General features: G+C 43.6%; 1 protein-coding gene across 8 annotated transcripts in view; it reads right to left on the bottom strand.

The window, feature by feature from the left end:
* The window catches only part of ST3GAL1 (ST3 beta-galactoside alpha-2,3-sialyltransferase 1), a 231,355-nt gene that overhangs the window by 104,460 nt on the left and 102,219 nt on the right, over positions 1–24,676 (bottom strand). For all 8 annotated transcript variants that reach the window (XR_012666869.1, XR_012666868.1, XR_007355430.2 and 5 more), the window contains exons 3-5: positions 17,346–17,542; positions 14,502–14,681; positions 1,096–1,141 (exon numbers count right to left, since the gene is read on the bottom strand). Coding sequence is in view for 3 of the 8 variants with exons in the window: in XM_048841706.2 (XP_048697663.1) it covers positions 1,096–1,141; positions 14,502–14,681; positions 17,346–17,542 (423 nt within the window). In the remaining 5 variants the exon portion in view is untranslated. The remainder of the gene's footprint in view (positions 1–1,095; positions 1,142–14,501; positions 14,682–17,345; positions 17,543–24,676) is intronic.

Here is a 24,676-nt window from a genome sequence, read left to right as displayed (position 1 = left end):
ATGCTCTGTAGGCCTGATCCAATGGCCACTGAAATCATTAGGAGTTTTTCATTGACTTCATCCTCTGATTTGTTTAAAGTTTACCTGTCTTCCTCTTGTGTGTACAAAAAAGGAGTTCCTTAGAAGAGCAGTTCTCAATGGGGTGGGGGTGAGGAGTGGGTGCTCTCCTGGGGAGCCATACCAAACTTTCTGGGGTGGGGTAGAGGGTGGCAACCCTTCCTACACACTCACGGGGTTGCAATGCCACTCACTGAAATTTTGCCTCTCTGCCCCTCTGTCATGGTGGGGGTGGGGGGCGGGGCAGCTGGGCCAAATTTCACTGAGTGGCATTGCAAACTGGATCACAGAGTCACAACCTCACTAGCACTCTTCAGTGCTGAAATTGAGAATACTGCCTGAAAACTTTGTGAATAATAAGATATGTGCTTTTGAAAGGTTTCCTGGCCTATGCACCGTTAGACTGCCAACTCAAACGGCTGATTTATTTAAAGCAGAATCCCCTTTATTGGACTCAATATACTAAATGACCCCAGTTCCATCTAGAGCACATTGGAAAGTCTCATGGTATAAGACAGGGGCTTCGAGTTAAAAAATAAGTTGGGGGGAGTGACGGAAACAAGATTGAGAACTCCTGTCCTAGAAAATGAGAATCATCCCTTGTGTTCAAGCAATTTAATTAAAAAAAGAAAAAAAATCATGCACAATTGTTGACTGAAAACTAAACATTGTATATTTTGTTCAATGTTTAAATAGGTGCTATTCTAAGATGTTAGTCTATGTCAACAGAAACACAGAAATCGTTGGATTGGATCAGACCAATAGGCCAGATGTTTCTGATTAGTACCAGAGGAAGCTATAAAACCTTAATAATGGGCAGAAACGGCACAAGTTTCCTCCTAACCTGAGTTAGTTAATGCTGAGTCACAAGGCTGTACATTTTTACCCTAGCTAAAAATGTAACTGTGGGTATTTTTATTGCTTGCGTAATTACTTGCACACTTCTTTGGATCCTCCCAAGCTTTTTGTCCCAAGAATATCTTGTCGCAGCAATTTCCGCAGGATGATTAACAGAGTAAACAAACAGACACAACTCACCTTGTCTCTTTTCACTTTGATTTTACGTGGAACCGGAACATATGTGCTGTTCAAGAAAAATATAGCCAGATTAGTAAAAGTCAAATGAAAGGTGCATTTTAAAGTAAAAAAAAAAAAAAAAAAAAAAAAAAAAGGAGTATATTCTTAAAAAAATTTATCAGGAAGAGGTTAAAATAAGAATAATTGTGACTGAAAATAACAAATATAACAAATTCATGGAAAATACGCTACCATTTCAACATCTCATTGAAAGATGACCACACAGAAAAGAATTGCACCTTAACTGTGGAGTTTTGTTTTCAGCCTAATGCATGGCTTGCATACATTTCACCACTAGGGGGAGACCCCCTCCCTCTTAATTGTTCTGGATAAGGATTCGTTACTTTCAGCGGATGCGTAGAGATATTATTTGGTTGTTAGTAATAGAAAGGCAGTTACCGTCCACACCACCACTCACGGTATATGGCCCCATCCCACATGCTCTCAGAACATTGTCCCTCCCCTCTCAAACAGCTGGGAAGAATCAGAAGTTGCCAGCAGCTGCTAATGTAAAGATCTTGGTGGCTAGATCTTACAGTTGTGCTTGCAAGTCCCTGGGGTTGGTGAAGGCCAGAGTCCTGTGTTCAGAAAGAAAAGCCTGATTTCCTCTGCATCACAGGCACAAGCCATTCTGGTATAATACTACTGGTCACATGTGTGCAGGGATCCCAAAACACATATACATGTAAAGTGTCTGTGAGTTTTCTTGAAGAAAGAGCACACTGGCGCTTTGGTTTCATTTGTTGTTCAGAATGCACCCTAAATTATGCTAGATCCTTGCCTTAAAACATAACAAGACAGAGCCTCACTCTAAAGAGCTCACCATCCTAATAAACCACCAAGGAGGGAAAGGAAACCACTGCAAGATTCCTATTGGTTGGATCTAAATGTTTAGAGTTTATTTTTTACTCTTTTTTATTATTAGGTATATTTTTAACTCATTCCTAGTTTTAACTCATGCCTATATTAATCTGTTTATCTAGCCCTTCTCTATTATCCTTTGTTGCTGTTTCTTCTTATACTCAAAACTTAGATCAACATAGCTTCGGCGTTCAGGGGCGTGAAAAATCCAGTGCTTCCATCCACCCGGCTACCCATCGCTTGGTGAGGTGCTGCTCCTACCATGATGGAAACACCCCTTCCATTGGTGTAGGCTGCACTCACCCTACGGGGTTATGCTGATATAGTTATGGTGCTACCTCGTTACCTAGGGAGGTGATGGAATCTCCTTCCTTTGAGGTTTTTAAGGTCAGGCTTGACAAAGCCCTGGCTGGGATGATTTAGTTGGGGATTGGTCCTGCTTTGAGCAGGGGGTTGGACTAGATGACCTCCTGAGGCCCCTTCCAACCCTGATATTCTATGATTCTATGCTGCTATCATCCCCGTAGTGTAGACAGTTACCAGAGTCAACAGGGGAAGTCTTGGCAGTTTCAGGTCATATTCGGGACGGCGAAGGCAAGAGTGCTCCCTAGCTAGGAGGTACAAGAGTCGGCAGACGAATGAAGAGAATGGACTTCGGGAGACGGGGAAGATCAATGGGCATGAACTAGTGTTAGTCACATGTTCCTGCATTTCGAGGGCCTATCATATACTCCAGATCTTGCACAATATATGCACCCTGGTAGAAAGGAAAGCAAGAGCACCTAAAATACAGAAGGGAGAGAGACAAATCATGACTAAGGTATGAATCGCCAAAGGAGGGCACAAGCTGGGTTTGAAGGAGAGAGCATTCAAATTGAATATGGGGCTTTTCCAGCCCCAGTGTGCCTGGCCTGTAGCAAAGCCTTCAGGCTGAACCACACAAGCTAGCAGGCATAAACTGATTTGAGGGAGGAATGAGGAATGGAATCAGGAGGCAGCAGGGGTCCAGTTAGACCTGCTGAGACACAAAAAGTGCTGCCCTGACAATCCGACAGTGGACCCTGAGCTGGGGCCTGCTGAAACAAAGCCACCTGGTCAGCTTACCACTGATTCTCTTTACCATATTTTCATCGAGTGGCACAGTGGCTGCACAGAAGCCTCAGTCTGATGGGCAGCTCAGGGAGATTGATACCCACTATGCTGCAGCCAGCCCCTATGTACAGGCAGGTTAGCAAGAGTGGGTCTTGCGGTCTGTCTGCAAAGCAGAGCCCCGTCTGTTTTAAAACACAACCAAAGGCACCTCCAGTTGTTGCTTTTGTTTGGTTTATTATTCCATAAGTGCTTGTTTGGCTGACGATGTTCTGCAAAGCGCTGGAATACAGTTTATGAATGGATAAACAATAAATGATTTACTCCTCCTTCAAAGCCTATTTAACAAGGCAGATTAGAGGATTCCATTGTGTTTTATAATAATCAGTACAAAGCTGCAGACGGAGGGCCAGACTGTGAATTCAGTCACTCTGGTGTAAATCGGGAGTAACACTAGTGATTTGACTCCACTGATTTGAAATAGGTGCAACTAAAACCTGATCTAAATTACTTGAAAGATTCCTGTTGACTGTTCCTGAGGGTTCAGGACTTCAGAGCAGAATTTCTTGCAGATTGTTATCATCCATTGAGTTAGTTGGGGGGGGGAAAGAAATGAACCTGAGAAAAAAGTCAAGGTTCTTGCTTCTTTTCAAATGTACCAATTTTTTGTTTTCCAAAAATTTTCAGCAGTTTTTAATTAATTAATCTGCTTAAACCAATCAGAATTTTCAAAAGCTATGTTGTCCACCCCCATCTTTGTTGAAACAAATTTTCCAGTTTTGAAAAATTTGGATTCTGAAAATCCCCAGCATGTGACATTGTCTCCCAAGCAAGAGTGGGATTAGGGGGAAAAATTATCATAAAATAGGAAACATTCATAGAATCATAGAATATCAGGGTTGGAAAGGACCTCAGGAGGTCATCTAGTTCAACCCCCTGCTCAAAGCAGGACCGATCCCCAATTAAATCATCCCAGCCAGGGCTTTGTCAAGCCTGACCTTAAAAACTTCTAAGGAAGGAGATTCCATCACCTCCCTAGGTAACGCATTCCAGTGTTTCACCACCCTCCTAGTGAAAAAGTTTTTCCTAATATCCAACCTAAATCTCCCCCACTGCAACTTGAGACCATTACTCCTTGTTCTGTCATCTGCTACCACTGAGAATAGTCTAGAACCATCCTCTCTGGAACCACCTCTCAGGTAGTTGAAAGCAGCTATCAAATCCCCCCTCATTCTTCTCTTCCGTAGACTAAACATCCCCAGTTCCCTCAGCCTCTCCTCATAACTCATGTGTTCCAGTCCCCTAATCATTTTTCTTGCCCTCTGCTGGACTCTTTCCAATTTTTCCACATCTTTCTTGTAGTGTGGGGCCCAAAACTGGACACAGTACTCCTGATGAGGCCTCACCAGTGTCGAATAGAGGGGAATGATCACGTCCCTCGATCTGCTGGCAATGCCCCTACTTATACAGCCCAAAATGCCATTGGCCTTCTTGGCAACAAGGGCACATTGTTGACTCATATCCAGCTTCTCGTCCACTGTAACCACTAGGTCCTTTTCTGCAGAACTGCTGCCGAGCCATTCGGTCCCTAGTCTGTAGCTGTGCATTGGATTCTTCCGTCCTAAGTGCAGGACTCGGCACTTGTCCTTGTTGAACCTCATCAGATTTCTTTTGGCCCAATCCTCCAATTTGTCTAGGTCCCTCTGTATCCTATCCCTACCCTCCAGCGTATCTACCTCTCCTCCCAGTTTAGTGTCATCTGCAAACTTGCTGAGGGTGCAATCCACACCATCCTCCAGATCATTTATGAAGATATTGAACAAAACCAGCCCCAGGACTGACCCTTGGGGCACTCCACTTGATACCAACTGCCAACTAGACTTGGAGCCATTGATCACTACCCGTTGAGCCTGACAATCTAGCCAGCTTTCTATCCACCTTATAGTCCATTCATCCAGCCCATACTTCTTTAACTTGCTGGCAAGAATACTGTGGGAGACCGTGTCAAAAGCTTTGCTAAAGTCAAGGAATAACATGTCCACTACTTTCCCTTTGTCCACAGAGCCCGTTATCTTGTCATAGAAGGCAATTAGATTAGTCAGGCATGACTTGCCCTTGGTGAATCCATGCTGACTGTTCCTGATCACTTTCCTCTCCTCCAGGTACTTCAGAATTGATTCCTTGAGGACCTGCTCAATGATTTTTGCAGGGACTGAGGTGAGGCTGACTGGCCTGTAGTTCCCAGGTTTCTCCTTCTTCCCTTTTTTAAAGATGGGCACTACATTAACCTTTTTCCAGTCGTCCGGGACTTCCCTGGATTGCCATGAGTTTTCAAAGATAATGGCCAATGGCTCTGCAATCACATCCACCAACTCCTTTAGCACTCTCGGATGCATCGCATCCGGCCCCATGGACTTGTGCATGTCCAGCTTTTCTAAATAGTCCCGAACCACTTCTTTCTCCACAGAGGGCTGGTCACCTCCTCCCCATGCTGTGCTGCCCAGTGCAGTAGTCTGGGAGCTGACCTCGTTCGTGAAGACAGAGGCAAAAAAAGCATTGAGTACATTAGCTTTTTCCACATCCTCTGGGAAAACTGAAAGTGTTTCTGTAAAAAATAAAAATCTGACTTTCATTTTTTGCGAAAGGCCAGATTTTGGAATTTTTTAGAAAAAGTTTTCCTTAGCAACATTTCAAACTGCTCTGATCATCAGTAGGTGAAATTATTCATGAAAATCTCCACTTTTCCTCTCTGCTTTAGGCACTGCAGTTGAGCAAAGGGCTAAAACATTTCAAAACACTTTCCCCAGAAGTGAAACAGTTTGACCCAGACTTGCTCTCTGTGTGCACGGGGACATCATCAATGATGGGTGCTATGGGGCAAACACCCTAAGTCATGATTTGTAACCAGGATATCACTTCCTACTTAAGAAAAATGTAAAGTACACAATTCCTTAGATAGAAAAACCCATGCCCAGGGACGGGCCAGGAAATACTAGTTGGTGAACAAAAGAAAATCCAGTTTTATTTGAATTCATAGTTCAACGTTGACAAAGAACAGTCACTGAAGTACAGTTTAATTGTCACCTTAACGTCTGTTTGTGAAATGACTAATTTTTACTACAAGTCATTGTGTGATGAATCACAGCTTACGAGGCGAGGCTGAGGGAACTGGGCTTGTTTAGTCTGCAGAAGAGAAGAGTAAGGGGGGATTTGATAGCAGCCTTCAACTACCTGAAGCGGGGTTCCAAAGAGGATGGAGCTCAGCTATTCTCAGTGGTGGCAGATGACAGAACAAGGAGCAATGGTCTCAAGTTGCAGTGGGGGAGGTCTAGGTTGGATATTAGGAAACACTATTTCACTAGGAGCATGGTGAAGCACTGGAATGGGTTACCTAGGAAGCTGGTGGAATCTCCATCCTTAGAGGTTTTTAAGGCCCAGCTTGACAAAGCCCTGGCTGGGATGATTGAGTTGGTGTTGGTCCAGCTTTGAGCAGGGGTTTGGGCTAGATGACCTCCTGAGGTCTTTTCCAACCCTAATCTTCTAGGATTCTATGATAAGCTTATCTAAAGTGACCACTCTCCTTACAATGTGTATGATAATCAAGGTGGGCCATTTCCAGCACAAATCCAGGGTTTAACAAGAACGTCGGGGGGGAGGAGGGTTAGGAAAAAACAAGGGGAAATAGGTTACCTTGCATAATGACTTAGCCACTCCCAGTCTCTATTCAAGCCTAAGTTAATTGTATCCAATTTGCAAATGAATTCCAATTCTCCAGCGAGAAACTGTTGAATTGGAATTCATTTGCAAATTGGATACAATTAACTTAGGCTTGAATAGAGACTGGGAGTGGCTAAGTCATTATGCAAGGTAACCTATTTCCCCTTGTTTTTTCCTAACCCCCCCCCCCCCCCCCCGACGTTCTTGTTAAACCCTGGATTTGTGCTGGAAATGGCCCACCTTGATTATCATACACATTGTAAGGAGAGTGGTCACTTTAGATAAGCTATTACCAGCAGGAGAGTGGGTTTGTGTGGGGGGGCGGGTGAGAAAACCTGGATTTGTGCTGGAAATGGCCCAACTTGATTATCATACACATTGTAAGGAGAGTGATCACTTTAGATAAGCTATTGCCAGCAGGAGAGTGGGGTGGGGGGAGGTATTTTTTCATGCTTTTGTGTGTATAAAAGATCTTCTACACTTTCCACAGTATGCATCCGATGAAGTGAGCTGTAGCTCATGAAAGCTCATGCTCAAATAAATTGGTTAGTCTCTAAGGTGCCACAAGTACTCCTTTTCTTTTTTCACTATACAGTACAACCACAAGCTTCGTTCATGCGTCAGCTTTCAACAACTAACTGTTGTTCCAGTGAAGAATTTCCCCCTCCACCCAGGGTTAGTTCAGCAGATGTTCAGAGGCTGCCCTTGCCCCTTCGCCAAGCTCATCTGCAGCGGTCAACAAGTGGATGGGGAAGGTGAGAGGTAGCTGCTGGAGCAGTGCGGGTGTACACAAAGTTATGGTCCAGCTTTGCCTACCTGGCATCTCTTCCTCCCCATTTGTTTACCAAACAAAGAAGAAAACAGATCTTTTAGCAGGGCCTGGTCCCAGCAGGAAGTGTCCTCACCAGCTCATGGCCATAGGCTAGGTACACGGTTCATACTTCCTGGGTCAACTCATCTAATCCTGACTCTCTCCTCATAGTTAGTCTCCTCTGTTGAGCCCAGCAGATACAATATTTTTCCTCTCTCCACAGGACTGATCCCAGAACGTACCTTCTGTTTCATCTCCAATTCCCTTCGCAGGAGATTCCCAGCACGTGAAAGAGAGAACTGCCCCTCTCTCAGTGTTCCTGTGCTCTTTTCTGAAGGCCCATGTACACAGCCACTCTGAAGCGTCTGCTTGATGCCTCTCAGCAGACCAGCAGACCAGCCAAGCGATGGGGGATGTGTGTCTTTAACCTACTCCCTGGGAGCCTTCCTGCAGTGGACTCAACCGGAGCTTTGTTCCTCTGAGTCTCCTCCGGAATGCTCAGGTCCTACTCAGCATATGCACTTACAGGGCCTGCTCCCAAGTGACCCACACACAGCTGAGCCACCTGGCAGACAGCATCAGGGGAGTCAGGGACCAAGGCAGTCCATCCTCTCTTGCTTAAGCTACACCACGAGCTTAGCCCACAGGTGCAAGTCTGCTCTGACAGCACCATGACAAGGCATCTTTGCCTACCCACATCTGGTCACCAGTCTCTTTGGGCCACAGATTTCTTTCTGAGCTATGAGGAGCAGGTCCCTTGGGAGCTCTGCTTTCACCAGGATGGAGGAAAACAAGGTGGTTCTGAGCCCGTCTCCTCTGCTCTGTTTATCTAACCTCTGGGATCTGCCTGAGTCAGACAGCTGGAGACAGATTAATTCTGTGCAGAGGCAAGACCGCTCCTCTTTTCCACACCCTGGGACTAACTTCTTGGTCCTTCAGCAGTCAGTCATAGGTCTAATCGAGCAAGATCTTGAGCAAACAGTTTGCTATATACGTAGACTCTGACATGGGATGATGTCAGACTGTTTCAGAAAAGGAGACAATATCCCATCAGGAAATGAAATCACACAAGAAATCTAACACTGGGTTTGCTTTATGTGGTGGGAGAAGGGAAGGAATCATAGAATCATAGACTTCAAGGTCAGAAAGGATCATTATGACCATCTAGTCTGATATGGCACAACGCAGGCCATAGAACCTCACCCACCCACTCCTGTAACACACCCCTGACCTATGTCTGAGCTATGGAAGTCCTCAAATCGTGGTTTTAAAGACTTCAAGGTGCAGAGAATCCTCCAGCAAGTGACCCCTGCCCCACGCTGCAGAGGAAGGCGAACCCCCCCACCGGACCTCTGCCAATCTGCCCTGGAGGAAAATTCCTTCCCGACCCCAAATCAGCTAAACCCTGAGCATGTGGGCAAGACTCACCAGCCAGACTCCCAGGAAAGAATTCTCCATAGTAACTCAGATCCAACCCTATCTAGTGTCCCACCACAGGCCATTGGGCATATTTACCACTAATAGTCAAAGATCAATTAATTGCCAAAATTAGGCTATCCCATCATACCATCCCCTCCATAAATGTATCAAGCTTAGTCTTGAAGCCAGATATGTCTTTTGCCTCCCCTTGGAAGGCTCCCCTTGGAAGGCTGTTCCAGAACTTCACTCCTTTGATGGTTAGAAACCGTTGTCTAATTTCAAGTCTAAACTTCCCGATGGCCAGTTTGTATCCATTTATTCTTGTGTCCACATTGGTACTGATCTTGAATAATTCCTCTCCCTCCCTGGTATGTATCCTTCTGATATATTTATAGAGACCAATCATATCTCCCCTCAGTCTTCTTTTGGTTAGGCTAAACAAGCCAAGCTCTTTGAGTCTCCTTTCAAAACACAGGTTTTCCATTCCTCAGATCATCCTAGTAGCCCTTCTCTGTATCTGTTCCAGTTTGAATTCATCCTTCTTAAACATGAGAGACCAGAACTGCACCCAGTATTCCAGATGAGGTCTCACCAGTGCCTTGTATAATGGTACTAACACCTCCTTATCTCCACTGGAAATACCTCGCCTGATGCATCCCAAGACCGCATTAGCTTTTTTCACAGCCATATCACATTGGCGGCTCATAGTTACTCCAAGGTACTTCTCCTCCTCTGTTACTTCCAAGTGATGCATCCCCAGTTTATAATAAAAATTCTTGTTATTAATCCCTAAATCCATGACCTTGCACTTTTCACTATTAAATTTCATCCTATTACTATTACTCCAGTTTACAAGGTCACCCAGATCTTCCTGTATGATATCCCGGTCTCTCTCTGTATTGGCAGTACTTCCCAGCTTTGTATCATCTGCAAACTTTATTAGAACATTCCCACTTTTTGTGCCGAGGTCAGTAATAAAAAGACTAAATAAGATTGGTCCCAAAACCGATCCCTGAGGAACTCCACTAGTAACCTCCTTCCAGCTTGACAGTTCACCTTTAAGTATGACCCTTTGTAGTCTCCCCTTTAACCAGTTCCTTATCCACCTTTCAATTTTCATATTGATCCCCATCTTTTCCAATTTAGCTAATAATTCCCCATGTGCAACCATATCAAATGCCTTACTGAAATTGAGGTAAATTAGATCCACTGCATTTCCTTTGTCTAAAAAATCTGTTATCTTCTCAAAGAAAGAGATCAGGTTGGTTCGGCACGATCTATCTTCTGTAAAACCATGTTGTATTTTGTCCCAGTTACCATTGACCTCAATTTCCTTAACTACTTTCTTCTTCAAAATTTTTTCCAAGACCTTACATACTACAGATGTCAAACTTACAGGCCTGTGGTTACCCGGATCACTTTTTTCCCCTTTCTTAAAAATAGGAACTATGTTAGCAATTCACCAGTCATACGGTACAACCCCTGAGTTGAAAGATTCATTGAAAATTCTTGCTAATGGGCTTCCAATTTCATGTGCCAGTTCCTTGAATAGTCTTGGACGAAGATTATCTGGGCCCCCCGATTTAGTCCCATTAAGCTGTTCGAGTTTGGCTTCTACCTCGGATGTAGTAATATCTACCTCAATATCCTCATTCCTATTGGTCATCCTACCATTATCCCTAAGCTCCTCATTAGCCTAATTAAAGACTGAGGCAAAGTATTTTTTTAGATATTGGGCCATGCCTAAATTATCCTTAATCTCTACTCCATCCTCAGTGTTTAGCAGGCCCACTTCTTCTTTCTTTGTTTTCTTCTTATTTATATGGCTATAGAACCTTTTACTATTGGTTTTAATTCCCTTTGCAAAGTCCAACTCTACATGGCTTTTGGCTTTCTCACTTTATCCCTACATGTTCTGACTTCAATAAGGTAGCTTTCCTTGCTGATCCCTCCCATCTTCCACTCCTTGTAGGCTTTCTGCTTTTTCTTAACCACCTCTCTGAGATGCTTGCTCATGCAGCTAGGTCTACAACTCCTGCCTATGAGTTTTTTCCCCTTTCTTGGGATGCAGGCTTCTGATAGTTTCTGTAACCTTGACTGGAAGTAATTCCAGGCCTCCTCCACCTTTAGATCAACAAGTTCTTCAGTCCAATCCACTTCCCTAACTAATTTCCTTAATTTTTTAAGGTTAGCCCTTTTGAAATCAAAACCCATAGTCACAGATCTATTTTTGTTTATCCTTCCATTTAGTTTGAACTGAATTAGCTCATGATCGCTTGAACCAAGATTGTCCCCTACAACCATTTCTTCTATGAAATCCTCACTACTCACCAAAACCAAATCTAAAATGGCATCCCCTCTCGTTGGTTCAGCAACTACTTGGTGAAGGAATCCATCAGCTATTGCATTCAGGAAAATCTGAGCCCTATTATTACTACTAGCACTTGTCCTCCAGTCTATATCTGGGAAGTTAAAATCTCTCATGATCACACAATTCCCATTAGTATTTACTTCATTAAAAACATTAAAGAGGTTTCTATCCATATCCAAATTAGATCCCGGCGGTCTATAGCACACCCCAAGCACTATCCCAGGGGAGGCTCTAGTAGCTTTCTTCCCCAGTGTGATTTTTTACTCTGTCTTATCCATTCCATCGCTTCTTATTCCTTTACAGTCTACCTCATCATCGATATACAATGCTACTCCACCACCTTTACCTTTATTTCTGTCTTTCCTAAAGAGCACATACCCTTCAATACCCATACTCCAGTCACGACTAATATTCCACCACGTTTCTGTTATCCCTATAATTTCTGGTTTTACTTCCTGCACCAGTAGCTCTAGTTCCTCCATTTTGTTACCTAGGCTCCTCGCACTGGTGTACAAACACCTTAATTTTTGCTGTTTGGCTTCGCTCACATTCTTTACCCGATTAGGCACAGACATTCTACCACCAGTATCACCTATTAGACTGGTATCTACACTACCCTTCCTCCTTATGTCCATTCTCCTACCCACGGCCGTATCCTTTCTTACTTTGTTTTCTTCCCTCTCGATGTTAAAATCCAGCGTGGAGATTACCTGGACATCTCCCAACCATCTCCCCCAGATTCCTAGTTTAAAGCTCTCTTAATCAGTTGTGCCAGCCTCCATCCTAGAAATCTATTTCCCTCCCTACTCAGGTAAAGTCCATCCCGAGAGAACTGTCCTCTGTCCATAAATGCCTCCCAGTGGCCATACATCCCAAAGCCCGCCTTATAGCACCACTGCCTGAGCCATCTGTTGATGGAAGGAGAGGAGAGGACAGAACTGAGGGGTTGGGAATTGGGGGAAGAGAGAAAGATTGTGAAGAAGCTCTCCCTTTTATAATTACTCTGACATTCCCTCATTATTATTGCTGAACTTTTCAAACATACGGATACTTGGGATATAACCTGATCTCTGATACATGCATGCAAATCTATTCCAAACTCTACAAGCATTAAACCAATTAATCTTCCCCAGACTCCTGTGGAGGAAGTAGGCTACTTAAGAGATCACTGTCCTTGGTTACAGACAGGGAAAACTGAGGTAGACCAATTAAATGACTTGACCAAATGGCCTCATTAGGTACCAGGTAGCTTTGGTTCTTTTTCTGCCTCTGGTGTTGATGTGCTGTGTGACCTTGACAAAGTCCCCAAGCCTCTCTATGCCTCAGTTTCCTCATCTGTAAAATGGGGATAATAATGATTGCAGAAGTGCTTAGCAGGATGGATCACACCGTACATGAGCCTCGCAGATGGGATTAGGAGCCAGATGCCACTTGTCAGCTCCAAGCAGGAAGAATGGATAATGAAGGACCCACTGGAGGTCCCTCCAACCAGCTAGTTCTATCTTCAGCTATGACCAATAGAAGCCTCGTGTATCTGAAGGTTAAAAAATACAGGTTCCACTCATTTCCTTCCCAAACTCCACCTGAGAGAAGAGAGGTGAGCAGCCACAATGAGTCATTGTCCCAGGAACCAGGTCAAGAAGCCAACAATCAAAGTGGAAACTGACTAGGACACTGGTGATTTAGAGCAGCAGCAAACATTTTTTACCATTTCTCCAGTTTTGCTGTGCGCGGGACAAAGAGGAGTCTTTTCTGAACTCCCACACCAAACAATGTGCCCAAAAGTCAAACTGTTACAAGAAAACAAATGCAGAAGAGCCAAATTCTGCTCCTGCGTGTGCTTGCAGAACTGGAATCTTCTGATACACAGGTAGAAGTGGAATTTAACTCAGTGCTGCGCTTCTGGTCTTGTCTCTCTTGTGCTGTGGTTACACTTTGTGATAACACACTATTGTGACCCTGAGAACCCCTCAGTGCCAAACGGCAAAGGTTTCAATGTTCTGTAACAGAAACTATCAGGTCTGACAAACTCACTACATCTAACACACTGCTTTCATAGTATTTATCTACAAAGGGCTGTGTAAGGTGGCTAATCGAAGCTTACATCACACTGGGTAATGTATTTAGGGGTGATATTTAAGGAGTTATGTACACGTGCTGAAGATATGTTCAGAGGCAGAGTTGGCAGACAAGTTCTCTGTTAGACGTAGGACGTTTATTCACCTGTCTCAGTTCATCTGAAAGTTAAGCACCATCAGCTAGACACAATGGGATCTACATTGGCATTCCAAATCAACACAAGGATATGATGTCAACACAGGAAGACATTGGAGGCTAAACCCACAGGTGGCTGTCTTGTCTCTGGGGTGCAAACACAACTTTGCAGTATAAGAGAAAAGACAAAGGACCTCTGTGTTATCCATTTACTGAGAAAACCCTTTGAAGGGTAGGGGTATACATGAAAACCTGCATCCAGGTTATGACTGACAACCAGCAGCTCTGCCAAAGACTGAATCCTTGGGAGAGAATCTACTCTAGAAAAAGGAAAGATAACCATTGGGAAGGGCAGACCTAGAACTGCGTTTTAAGTTTTGTTTTATATATGTAACCAGTTCTGCTTCCAAGATTCTTACTCATCATTCACTTGAATCTTTGTTGATAAATGTATTTTTGTTTTTATTATAAATACTTCTTAGGGCTGGAGCAGGAAGTGTGAATCCTCCATTGATTCAAACAAGCTGGTGCGTATACTGTTCCCTCGGGAACAGTGAACCTGGCAATTCCTGTGAGTGTCCAGTGTCAGGGGCCGGATACCACAGAGGGATGCTTCTGAGGTGTTCCAGGACTGGGGTGCACCAAGTGAGAACCTTCCAGGCAAAGTAAGGGCTGGCAGAGCCCTGAGGAGAGTTCTTGAGTGACAAAAGGCTTGGAATTGTCAGGGAGATGATACCCAGCTACCACCAGGACTCCCTCACACTGGAGGCTGGGGGTAACAAGGCGACTCACACTCCTGGGCACCCCAAGGAAGCATCACAATGATGACACAGCTGCTATGTCCCCCATTCAACTTGAGCACCTGTAGACCTCAGCTTTACTTACAAGTTTATTGTGCCCGTGGTGAGTGCGCTGACAATCCAGCGCAGGTCCAGTGTTTTGAAGGGGATCACAATCATGCTGACATTTTCTGCCAGGTCTCGGAAGCTCTCGGGGTAAACAAAGTGGTGAGTGGTTTTGCTTCCAACGTCCGATTCAAACCCGGCAGTTGGAGCACGATTCATTCTGCAACCGAGAAAGGAGAGAGAGAAAAAAAATCAAGAGGAAAATTGTTTCCCAAACTTACTTGCTGGGGTGTGTGGAGAATACAATTACTAGGCAGGGTCCTCATCTCCATTAAGGGTACATCTGCTCTGCAATCGGAAGGTGTGATTGCAGTCCATGAGAGCAGGTTTCACGGTCTGTTACAGCAGTGAAACCTGCTCTCAGGGACGCTGTTGTAACCGATGCACAAGGATCAGCTATTGATTGAGTGGCTCCCACGACACTCCCAAGAGGAGGGCAACTCTCATCTCAATTTTACAGATGAGGAAACTGAGGCTCAAATTGGTTAAGGGACATGTCAAAAGTTGCACTGTGAATAAATGTCAGAGCTTGGACTAAAACCCAAGTTCCCTAGCTCCCAGTCACATGTGCTAACCAATGGAGCATGCCACTGAGCTCTTCACACACACAAATGACAGCTCTGATATGGAGGATGTTGACCATGACATTCCATCTTTCACACTGATCCTTTACTGTTACCAAAATAAGCCCCGAGCAAGATAAAGCTCAGCTGGCTTTAGGCTGTTTCACAAACTTCATAACCAACCTGGGCTCAGAGAAAGGGCGGTTTGAGCCTTGAGTGAATCAGATCTGTCGGAGGGTCTAGCAGTTTCAATGGCAGTCTGGGGCTTCATTTGAACCCAGAACACAGCCAGACTCCGGGGTCACAGCACAAACCCACTGGGATTGAAACCAAAGAAAAATCTAAAGGAACTGCCACTGTCAGCCTCAGCCAGCCATTCGTAGAGCCCCCATTGTGTGCAGTAAGAGCTGTTTGAATATCTAAGGATAGAACAGGGCCGAATCAATCATTCTGATTGGAAGGGAACTCTCAAGGTGAGCTGGGCTCTGCTCGTGCTTGGTGTTCTTCATCCTGAAAGTAGCACTTTCCCAGTGGTCTCAAGGCCAAGCTAGTTAATTACATTGTATGAATTCTGACACCATGGTCAAAATTATCTACAAATAATTTAAAAAGTCTCTAGATCTTTTCTTTTATCTGAGCTGGTACTGAACCAGCGCCCCCGAAGAGTGCGAGAACTCACTGTGCTGGTTGAGATTTAAACAAAGCTTCTGACTGCTGTGGCATTTGAATCCCCCATTGCATGTTCTGCAAAGATAAGGTTATTCAACCCAGATATCCAGGCTAAATTCCAATTGGGGAAGTTCCATTCTGCCTCATTAAAATGACCCCTGCAATTTCAGCTGGACACGATGGTCATCATTTGCTACTTTAGAGGACTAGTGATGCTGCCCACTGTAACACAACTGGTGTTGTCTAGTTGCTTCCTGTCCTACCTGGGGTTTTACTGTCGACTGTAGAACAGCTACTTCATTCCACTGCATGTCAGTAGCGAGTGAAGTGATTTCATAGAGAATTTTTTTATGCAAATCATAGAATATCAGGGTTGGAAGGGACCTCAGGAGGTCATCTAGTCCAACCCCCTGCTCAAAGCAGGACCAATCCCCAATTTTTGCCCCAGATCCCTAAATGGCCCCCTCAAGGATTGAACTCACAACCCTGGGTTTAGCAGGCCAATACTCAAACCACTGAGCTATCCCTCCCCCCCTTTCTGGGTACAGAGTACACCAGAGTAAAAGCTAGCAGAATTTGGCCTTTTATATCAGTTTAAGTTTGTAAAAGTCATGTTGGGAGCCCAACTATCTGCAGTAAAAGCAAATATCACATTTATTTAAAATCTCCGGTTTTTAGATGAAGAATAGGACACACAATTATGAGGCGCCTGGCATCATTTAAAGCAGGCATAATGCCATGTTAGGACAGTTAACTCGTGGAGCCAAATTCCACCCTGGTCAAACTAGCCCAGTTATGCTAGTGGAGTGATGCTAAGGATGCATTTGACCAGCTGGGGGGCCTGATCCTGCAAGGAGCAGAGTACTTTCAACTCCATTGATTTCATTGGGAATTGAGGGTGTTCAGCATCAATGGAGGATTTGCTCCTCTGTTTGGTTCAGAGAGGGACACTAATTCCCAGTTCTGATCTTGAGGGGGAAGTAATGTGCTAGTTGCTAAGGGTCCAGTCCCACTCACATGAAAGTCAGCTCAAGAGAAGAATGAGGGGGGATTTGATAGCTGCTTTCAACTACCTGAAAGGGGGTTCCAAAGAGGATGGATCTAGACTGTTCTCAGTGGTAGCAGTTGACAGAACGAGGAGTAATGGTCTCAAGTTGCAGTGGGGGAGGTTTAGGTTGGATATTAGGAAAAAACTTTTTCACTAGGAGGGTGGTGAAACACTGGAATGCATTACCTAGGGAGGTGGTGGAATCTCCTTCCTTAGAGGTTTTTAAGGTCAGGTTTGACAAAGCCCTGGCTGGGATGATTTAGTTGGGGATTGGTCCTGCTTTGAGCAGAGGGTTCGACTAGATGACCTTCTGAGGTCCCTTCCAACCCTGATACTCTATTATTCTATAAGTATTACTAATTACTTCAGTGGGATTTAACTCAGGACCCAAGCACTGGATTCTGCTCTGACATGAATCACCCTGCAGCCCTGTGGACTCACAGGATGCACAGCAATGCAGAATTTGGCCCTACAAATGCTGGCAAATGTTAAATAACTGAGTCAATCAGGAGGTTCAGGATCCCTGAGTCTCTTCTGTACTCACCTGAGCACGAAGTCGTGGGCATCGATATCTTGGCCGTATTGAGATTGCCTAAGGTTCCCGGAGTTCCCCACGACGGCACACCTTCTGCACCGGGAGACGTCTCTCTCCAGCAGCTGCTCCCCATCTCCAGGAATGATCTCAAACAATTCCTTGATAGTGTCATTGATATTTTTAGGATTGCCCTCTCCTTGCAATTTCTGTTGGGAAGAACAGGGTCACTCGGGTCACGAACACAGAAGGCTTTTATCAAAGCGGGGTGTTGCTCACTTCTTCCTGATGCTCGGCTGTGCTCATTGACAGCACCGATGGCATTCCCTGCAAGACGTTCTGCAACAGTTCTCAGTTTGGGTGGGGGGGAGAGGGAATCAAGTGATGATACCTCCCATCCCACACACGTTTTAACCTGATTTCCCCCTCTTTTCACTTGCCTCCCCACCCCTTTCCTCTCCATCTGCCAACAGTGTGACATGTGACAATGGCACATCCCCTTCAGTTCATGCCTCCAGCACTGAATTCAGTAGGACACACATGCCTCTGGTTTCCCAGAGCCTAATCCTACCTCTGCGATAGCCCCTTGACAGCCCTCTCATGCTGTGTCGAGGGCAGAACAGCACTTTTCCAGGGCACTATCTCCAGCTATGCTGGGCTGTGGAGGAGCCAGCTGGTAGCTGGGGGAGGGGGAAGCCACCATCAGTGAGAGCAGACCCCAGAGCAACCCAGAATCCTGGAGCTGCAGAGCTACCTTCCCTCTGCATCTGGGCAGCACCTGCTGAAAACAGGAGTCCTCTCCCTGCCCATCTGCCCTGCACACAGCCCTGGGGATATGGCCTAAGTTCACAGTTCAGATTCTGACACGTTACCGTCCGCTTCCCTCAGATCTGTTAGAGTGCTACTATCCTATACACAGATGTACCTTTGCTGCTTTAATATGCGTGGCAAAATTTTACTCCCCTGTCCATACAGCATTCTGAAATGAAAATCTAGACAGGGTTTTTGCATCTCCACTGAGACTGTTTACTTTAGAGGAGCAGAGAAAGAGGGGATCTGATAAAGCTACACAAAGTAATGAAGGTGGCAAATTCATAACTGATAAGAGGAAATACCTTTTTGCACAACACAGAACTGGTCTGAGGAACTTACAGCCACAAGATATCATTGAGGCTAAGAGCTTAGCAGGAGTACTCAAAAGAGATTAGACTTTTATATGGACAATTAGAATTTCCACACTTACAGCAAAGATTAAAATAAGTGTTTTGGAAAGGAGCTAAATGTTCATGCATCAGGCACTCAGACAAGCTCTAAATAAAGAGGGGTCAGGAAGCAACTTTCTCTGCGGGCAGGTTATTCCATTATTTGGTGTTCTTATACCTTCCTCTGCAGCAGCTGGTACTGACCACTGTTAGAGATACAATACTGGTTAAGTTGGACCACTGGTCTGAGCCAGTCTGGCATGTTCTGTGTTTTCACCTGGACATATTTTCTCTCTGGCTACACTAATATTCCCTGCAGTATTTCAGTGTAAAAAATGTAAACCGCACAACTCACTCTCTTGCTTTTCTTCCTTTCTCAGGAGTGGCACTGTGTAAAAGCCCATGCAAACCACTAATGGCCGTACATCTGGATAAGCATGGCAAAAATAATCCAAGAGTAAGGATGAAAGGAGCCAAATCAGTCAACATTGGTACAGTGTCTGCCCAGTCCAGGGTGTGCAGTCAAGCAATTGGAGCACAGGCTGATAGTCAAGAACTTGGACTGAAACCCTGGGTTCACTTAAGTCAATGGACTTTAAAGCTCCCACTGACTTCAGTAGAATCAGGATTTCATCCCTGGATTCCATTCTTTGTGGTGTCACTAATTTGCCATGCATCTTGGGCAAATCACTATCATGTCTGTGTGCCTCAGGCTCCCAATGGGAAGCACAATTCTTTAAGTGCTAAGTATTTTATTATTATTATAAAATGTCACATGTGATGAGGCAAATATATGCTCATATAGATCTAAACTCTGTAAGTCATTTATGAACAGCCAACCAATCCAAAATATATTTCCAAAGCAAGTTTTTTCAAGCATAGCAACAGCCTTTAAGGACAGAGGGACTGATCCAGAGCCCAGTCTAATCACTGAGAGTATCCATTGGTTCTGTGGGCTTTGATTTGGATCAGGCCATATAGCCACAACCCGTCTGACCGTCTCAGATGCAGCTTGTTTTGAGTTACCTGAACACATAGAGTAATGTCTTATGTGTGTACAATCAAATACATTCTTAGGCCTCACAAAACCGATTTTTTAAATACACAAATCTTTCCAGAAAAAGTCATCCTTGAGCTGATTACATACCTGAGAAAATTCAGGCCAAGAGGTAATTTTTAGAAAGTACTAAGGCTTTCAATAAAATTGCCTTCTCAGCCATAACTATACATCAGTAGATCAAAGCAGAATTACCTTTTTATGGGCTTGAAGAGTCAAAAGCCAAACTGCACATTGCTATGGATAGGGTTATCTGTTTATATAGTTCTGGGGTCAAACTCTGATTTCTGTTACACCAATGTAAATCTGAAGGAACACCATTGAAACTGATTTAATTAAAGAGTGGTATCAGGAAAACCAGGACTTTAATTTTCAATTTCCCCTTAGCTTTATATTATAATAAAAACTATAATAGAGGTCATTACTGTTTACATTACAAAATCACCCAGAGTTCCTAAAGAGGACCAGGACTGCATTCAACTGTGCGCTATTCACATATAAAAGAGAAGGCAGTCCTTGCCCCAGTGTGCACCGTAAATGTCCTGTTTGCACTTGCTTATAATTTTCTCAGCGATTCTCTTTTTGGACTAAATTTTGTTCCTTAATCTCAGCTCAAAGCTGATTGTTTTGGAATGTCAGCACAAACAACATTCAGCTGTTTGAGCTAAGAGAAAAGGTGCAGAGTTGAACTCAAAAGTGGGTGAATGTTAAAATTTTATGTGCAGCCATTTCTTACTGAAGAATATTTGCTTGGTTTGTTTAAAAATCTATTTTAATGAGCTAAATTATAAGCCATTAAAATTCATTTTTAAAATTCATTTTTATCCATGCACAATTTTAGGACTGAGATTTTTGAGTTCTCATGCCATAGTCCCACAGCTGGGCTTTTCCTGTATCTCCAAAAGAGCGTATCGTGAGAGGTATGGATCAACAGCTTTGAAGAAGAAGTGGGATTCAATTAATGTTGTGTTCTAAACCTGACTGATCCCCTGTAGCCCTAGGCAAAATGCTAAGGGACAGTAAACCTGAAATCTAGCCAAGCTAAAAGTAGTTTCTGATTCTGCAGTTGGCTCTGAATCAATTTTTGCAGTTTTACAGTTACATTTTCTTAAAGTGTTTTTAATGTTTTTCCTCTCTCCGGTTGCTGTGTAACCCACACATGTGAAAAGGGAAACCAACAATATATGGGCTTCATGAAACTGACTATATATGGAACTGTCAAAACAAAAGGCCCTCAAAAATGCCCTGACTAGTTGTTTCTCTTAATCTCTTTCAGATAATAATAATTACACATTTTCATGCAGAAAAGTCATTATTAAAATTGATGGTTTCCCTTTAAACTCTCTCCATCTCAACTGGCAAAATACAGATAATCCTGAATTTGCCTCATATGGCTGCTGCCAGGATTAATGTTTGTATAATGTTTTATACATGAAAAATGCTATATAAGTGTTTATGTTAATTCTATAGAATTAACATAGTGATGTAATTAACAGCTGTGCAAAACATTCTCACAAAGCTTTAAATACTGCACCTGCATTTTCAATTTACTCTTTTCTCCCTCTTTGTTTTTACAAACAGTTAAGTAATTTTAAAAAAGAAATTAATGCAAAACCCTATGTTGATGCAACAAACTCCACACTTAAAATCAAATCATGAAATGCAGAAGTTAATATTTTCCTCCTTCATTTGTATTTCTTAAATATTGACAGTGAGTCTAATCCAGAATCCATTGAATTCCCTGGGATGCAGCATATTCTAAAGGATAGAGCACTAGAAAGGCAACCATTCCTGCCTCTGCCACTGAACTGCTGTGTACCCTTGGGCAAGACACTTCACCTCTCCGTTTCTCTGCTTCCACTCCCAGGTTTAGTCTGTCTTGTCTTTTCAGACTGTAAACTCTTTAGGGCAGGGACTCTCTCTCACTCTGTGTTTGTAATTCCTAGTACAAGGAGGCCACTGGCCTGCAAGGCACTATCTTAATACAAATAACAAGTCTTTCTCTATTGGTCTCAATGAGGTTTGGATTATGTCCGGTGGGTTTTGTTCTCAAGACTGAAAGGAGGACACTGTACCTGTTTGCCCCTCCATGGAGTTGATAGCTTGTCTCTCTCACCAGCAGAAGCTGATCCCATAAAAAGTATTACCTCACCCATCTTGGCCCTGCTTAAAGGAGGCAGATTGCCAGAAGGTTTCTAAAGATACATATTTATGCAGTATTTCCAGTCCAAGCATTCAGAAACCATGAGTCAGGTCCCCAAACAACCATTAGATGGCCTTAAAAATATCGAGATTAAAAAAAGCCAGTACACTGGGGAAAAGGTCTTTTTATTTTGCTTTCTGTTTTTCAAGCCTGTAAGTTTTCACATTTGCAAACTTTTCTCTACAACCATGAGGGTTAGAAACTTAGTTTTTATTTTAGATGTAAGACGAGTGTTTCAGTCAATCACATGACCCTGGGAACTGTGGCATTAAGAAAAACACCAACTACCCCAAGACTCCTGATAAAATCATGCTCTCATAGTAGTTGGATGAGTGATGTGTTTTAGTTAAGATAGCTGGGGGAGTTGGAGTGTGATTTTTACTTATAGCAGTTTTAATTTACTGACTTCAGAGGAGTTACTCTGCACTTACAACAGAATAAGTGAGATCAGAGTCTGACCTCTTAAGTGACATTTAAACACAAAGAAAAACAAGACAAGCAAGCAAACAAACACCCACTAAGAAAACTTTAAATAAATACTAACTCTAACACTAGGTTAATATAAGCTTTTTATTGGTCGGTGACTGAGTTTCTAGGTAGGTTTTAGGGTGCCAGATTATTATATTTCAGTCTAAACCCATTGACCTTACATTATTGCTTTCTTGTATTTCAACTGACCAAATACTGCAAAAGTAGCCACAGTATGTGTCACAGAGAAAATAACATTCTAAGTGAGTCAGCTAAGGAAGGAGGAAAACAAAAATGAGATAAACAGAGAACATTGTCTCACACAATATATTGTAAAAAGAAAAGGAAGACTTGTGGCACCTTAGAGACTAACCAATTTATTTGAGCATAAGCTTTCGTGAGCTACAGCTCACTTCATCGGATGTATATAATATATTGTGCCACGTTTTAACCACAAGGAGGCTAACACTTCAGCTTAAAAAAGAAAAACAACTAAAACACAAACGATAGCTCAGAAGATCAATGTCAGAGGGTTGGGCCAAATTTTGCTCTGAGTTACAATGAGTCCAGGGCTGGATCCGAGAGCAGAATCTGGGCCACACCTTATATAAAAGGATTATTTTGGTCATCTTGCTGAGGTCTAAGCAAGGAAAATGGGGTATGGGATATTCAAGTTCACCACACTTTTTAAAACAAAGACCCAATGGGGTAATTCTTGACATGCCATCTGCATGGGGAAACGGGTGATAAGCCTATATCTGGTTTCAGAGTAGCAGCCGTGTTTGTCTGTATTTGCAAAAAGAAAAGGAGTACTTGTGGCACCTTAGAGACTAACAAATTTATTTGAGCATAAACTTTCGTGAGCTACAGCATCTGATGAAGTGAGCTGTAGCTTACGAAAGCTTATGCTCAAATAAATTTGTTAGTCTCTAAGATGCCACAAGTCCTCCTTTTCCTATATTCTGTGTAACTCAAGCAATCATTTACAACATGCAACTTTTACTCTTTTAGGGTCCAATCCTGACAACAGGTCTTTTGCTATTGACTTCAGTAAGGGCAGGACCGGGTCTATACCTAAGAGTAAAGAACATTTCTAGATACTGGGCCAAATCCTGCTGTTGATTTTTCATGGGTTTATTGGAGAGACTCACCTTTTACAGTGATGTAGTTGAGAGCATCACCTGGGCAAGGGTATGAAAGTGATGCGCAGAGACAAGAACAGGAAAAGACGTCTCCCTTTTGCACCTGTCTCTAGGCCTCAGGTGAAACTGAGGCATTCAGATATTGGCTCACATGTTCTGAGAACAGTCGTCATTTTCATGCTACTGGACAGTCTGATCCTACAACATTTATTTCCATGAATAATCCTTACAGGCCTAATACATGATTATGCATGGGAGTAAGGGTGGCAGGATCAGGCCTTTAGACTGTAAGCTCTTTGGGGGCCAAGGCTGTCTTTGTGTCTTGCCCAGTATCAAGCCCTCATCTGTGTTTAACAGGAATATGGTATAGTTCCACAGATAAACAATAGCTCCACTGCGGTCAAAATAAGGTCTACACTACACTGCCAACAAAACAGTTACACCTCAGCCCCTCTGCTGTCACTGTTCCCCTGAAAGCAAGTTTAAGCCACTGCTAGCAAGCCACAGTCCCCTCAGCAGCTATTGTTTCAATCACAATTACAGGAAAAAGTCAGGCCTTTCCTGCCTGTAGCCTCCCAGGCCTTTCCTGCCTGTAGCCTCATTCCCTATGCTGCAGGTTTCTCTACTGGAGATTACTTGCTCCCCAGCAGCCTCTCTACTCCACTCCAGTATCCCTGGGAATCCCTCCTGGGCAGCTTCCTGTTACTCCTTCTAGGAGAGTGAGCTGATCCCTGCTCAGGTCCGCCTCCCTTTGAAGCCCCTGGAGGAGAGGAAGGTGATCAGGAACATTCAACATGGATTCACCAAGGGAAAGTCATACCTGACCAACCTGATTGCCTTCTATGATAACTGGCTCTGTGGATATGGGGAAAGCAGTGGACGGGATATATCTTGACTTTAGAAAAGCTTTTGATATGGTCTCCCACAGTATTCTTGCCATCAAGTTAAAGTATGGATTGGATGAATGGACTATAAGGTGGATAGAAAGCTGGCTACCAACTGGCTAACGGCAGTTCTGCAGAAAAGGACCTGGAGATTACAGTGGATGACAAGCTGGATATGAGTCAACAGTGTGCCCTTGTTGCCAAGAAGACTAACGACATATTGGGCTGTATTACTAGGAGCATTGCCAGCAGATTGAGGAAAGTGATTATTCCCCTCTATTCAGCACTGGGGAGGCCACATCTGGTGTATTGTGTCCAGTTTTGGACCCCCCACCACAGAAAGGATGTGGACAAATTGGAGAGAGTCCAGCAGAGGGCAACAAAAAT

The sequence above is a fragment of the Caretta caretta genome, chromosome 2, assembly GCF_965140235.1.
Source record: "Caretta caretta isolate rCarCar2 chromosome 2, rCarCar1.hap1, whole genome shotgun sequence".
Lineage (NCBI taxonomy): Eukaryota > Metazoa > Chordata > Testudines > Cheloniidae > Caretta > Caretta caretta.
The sequence above is the reverse complement of the archived record's forward strand: the minus strand, read 5'-3'. Positions and strand labels throughout refer to the sequence as shown.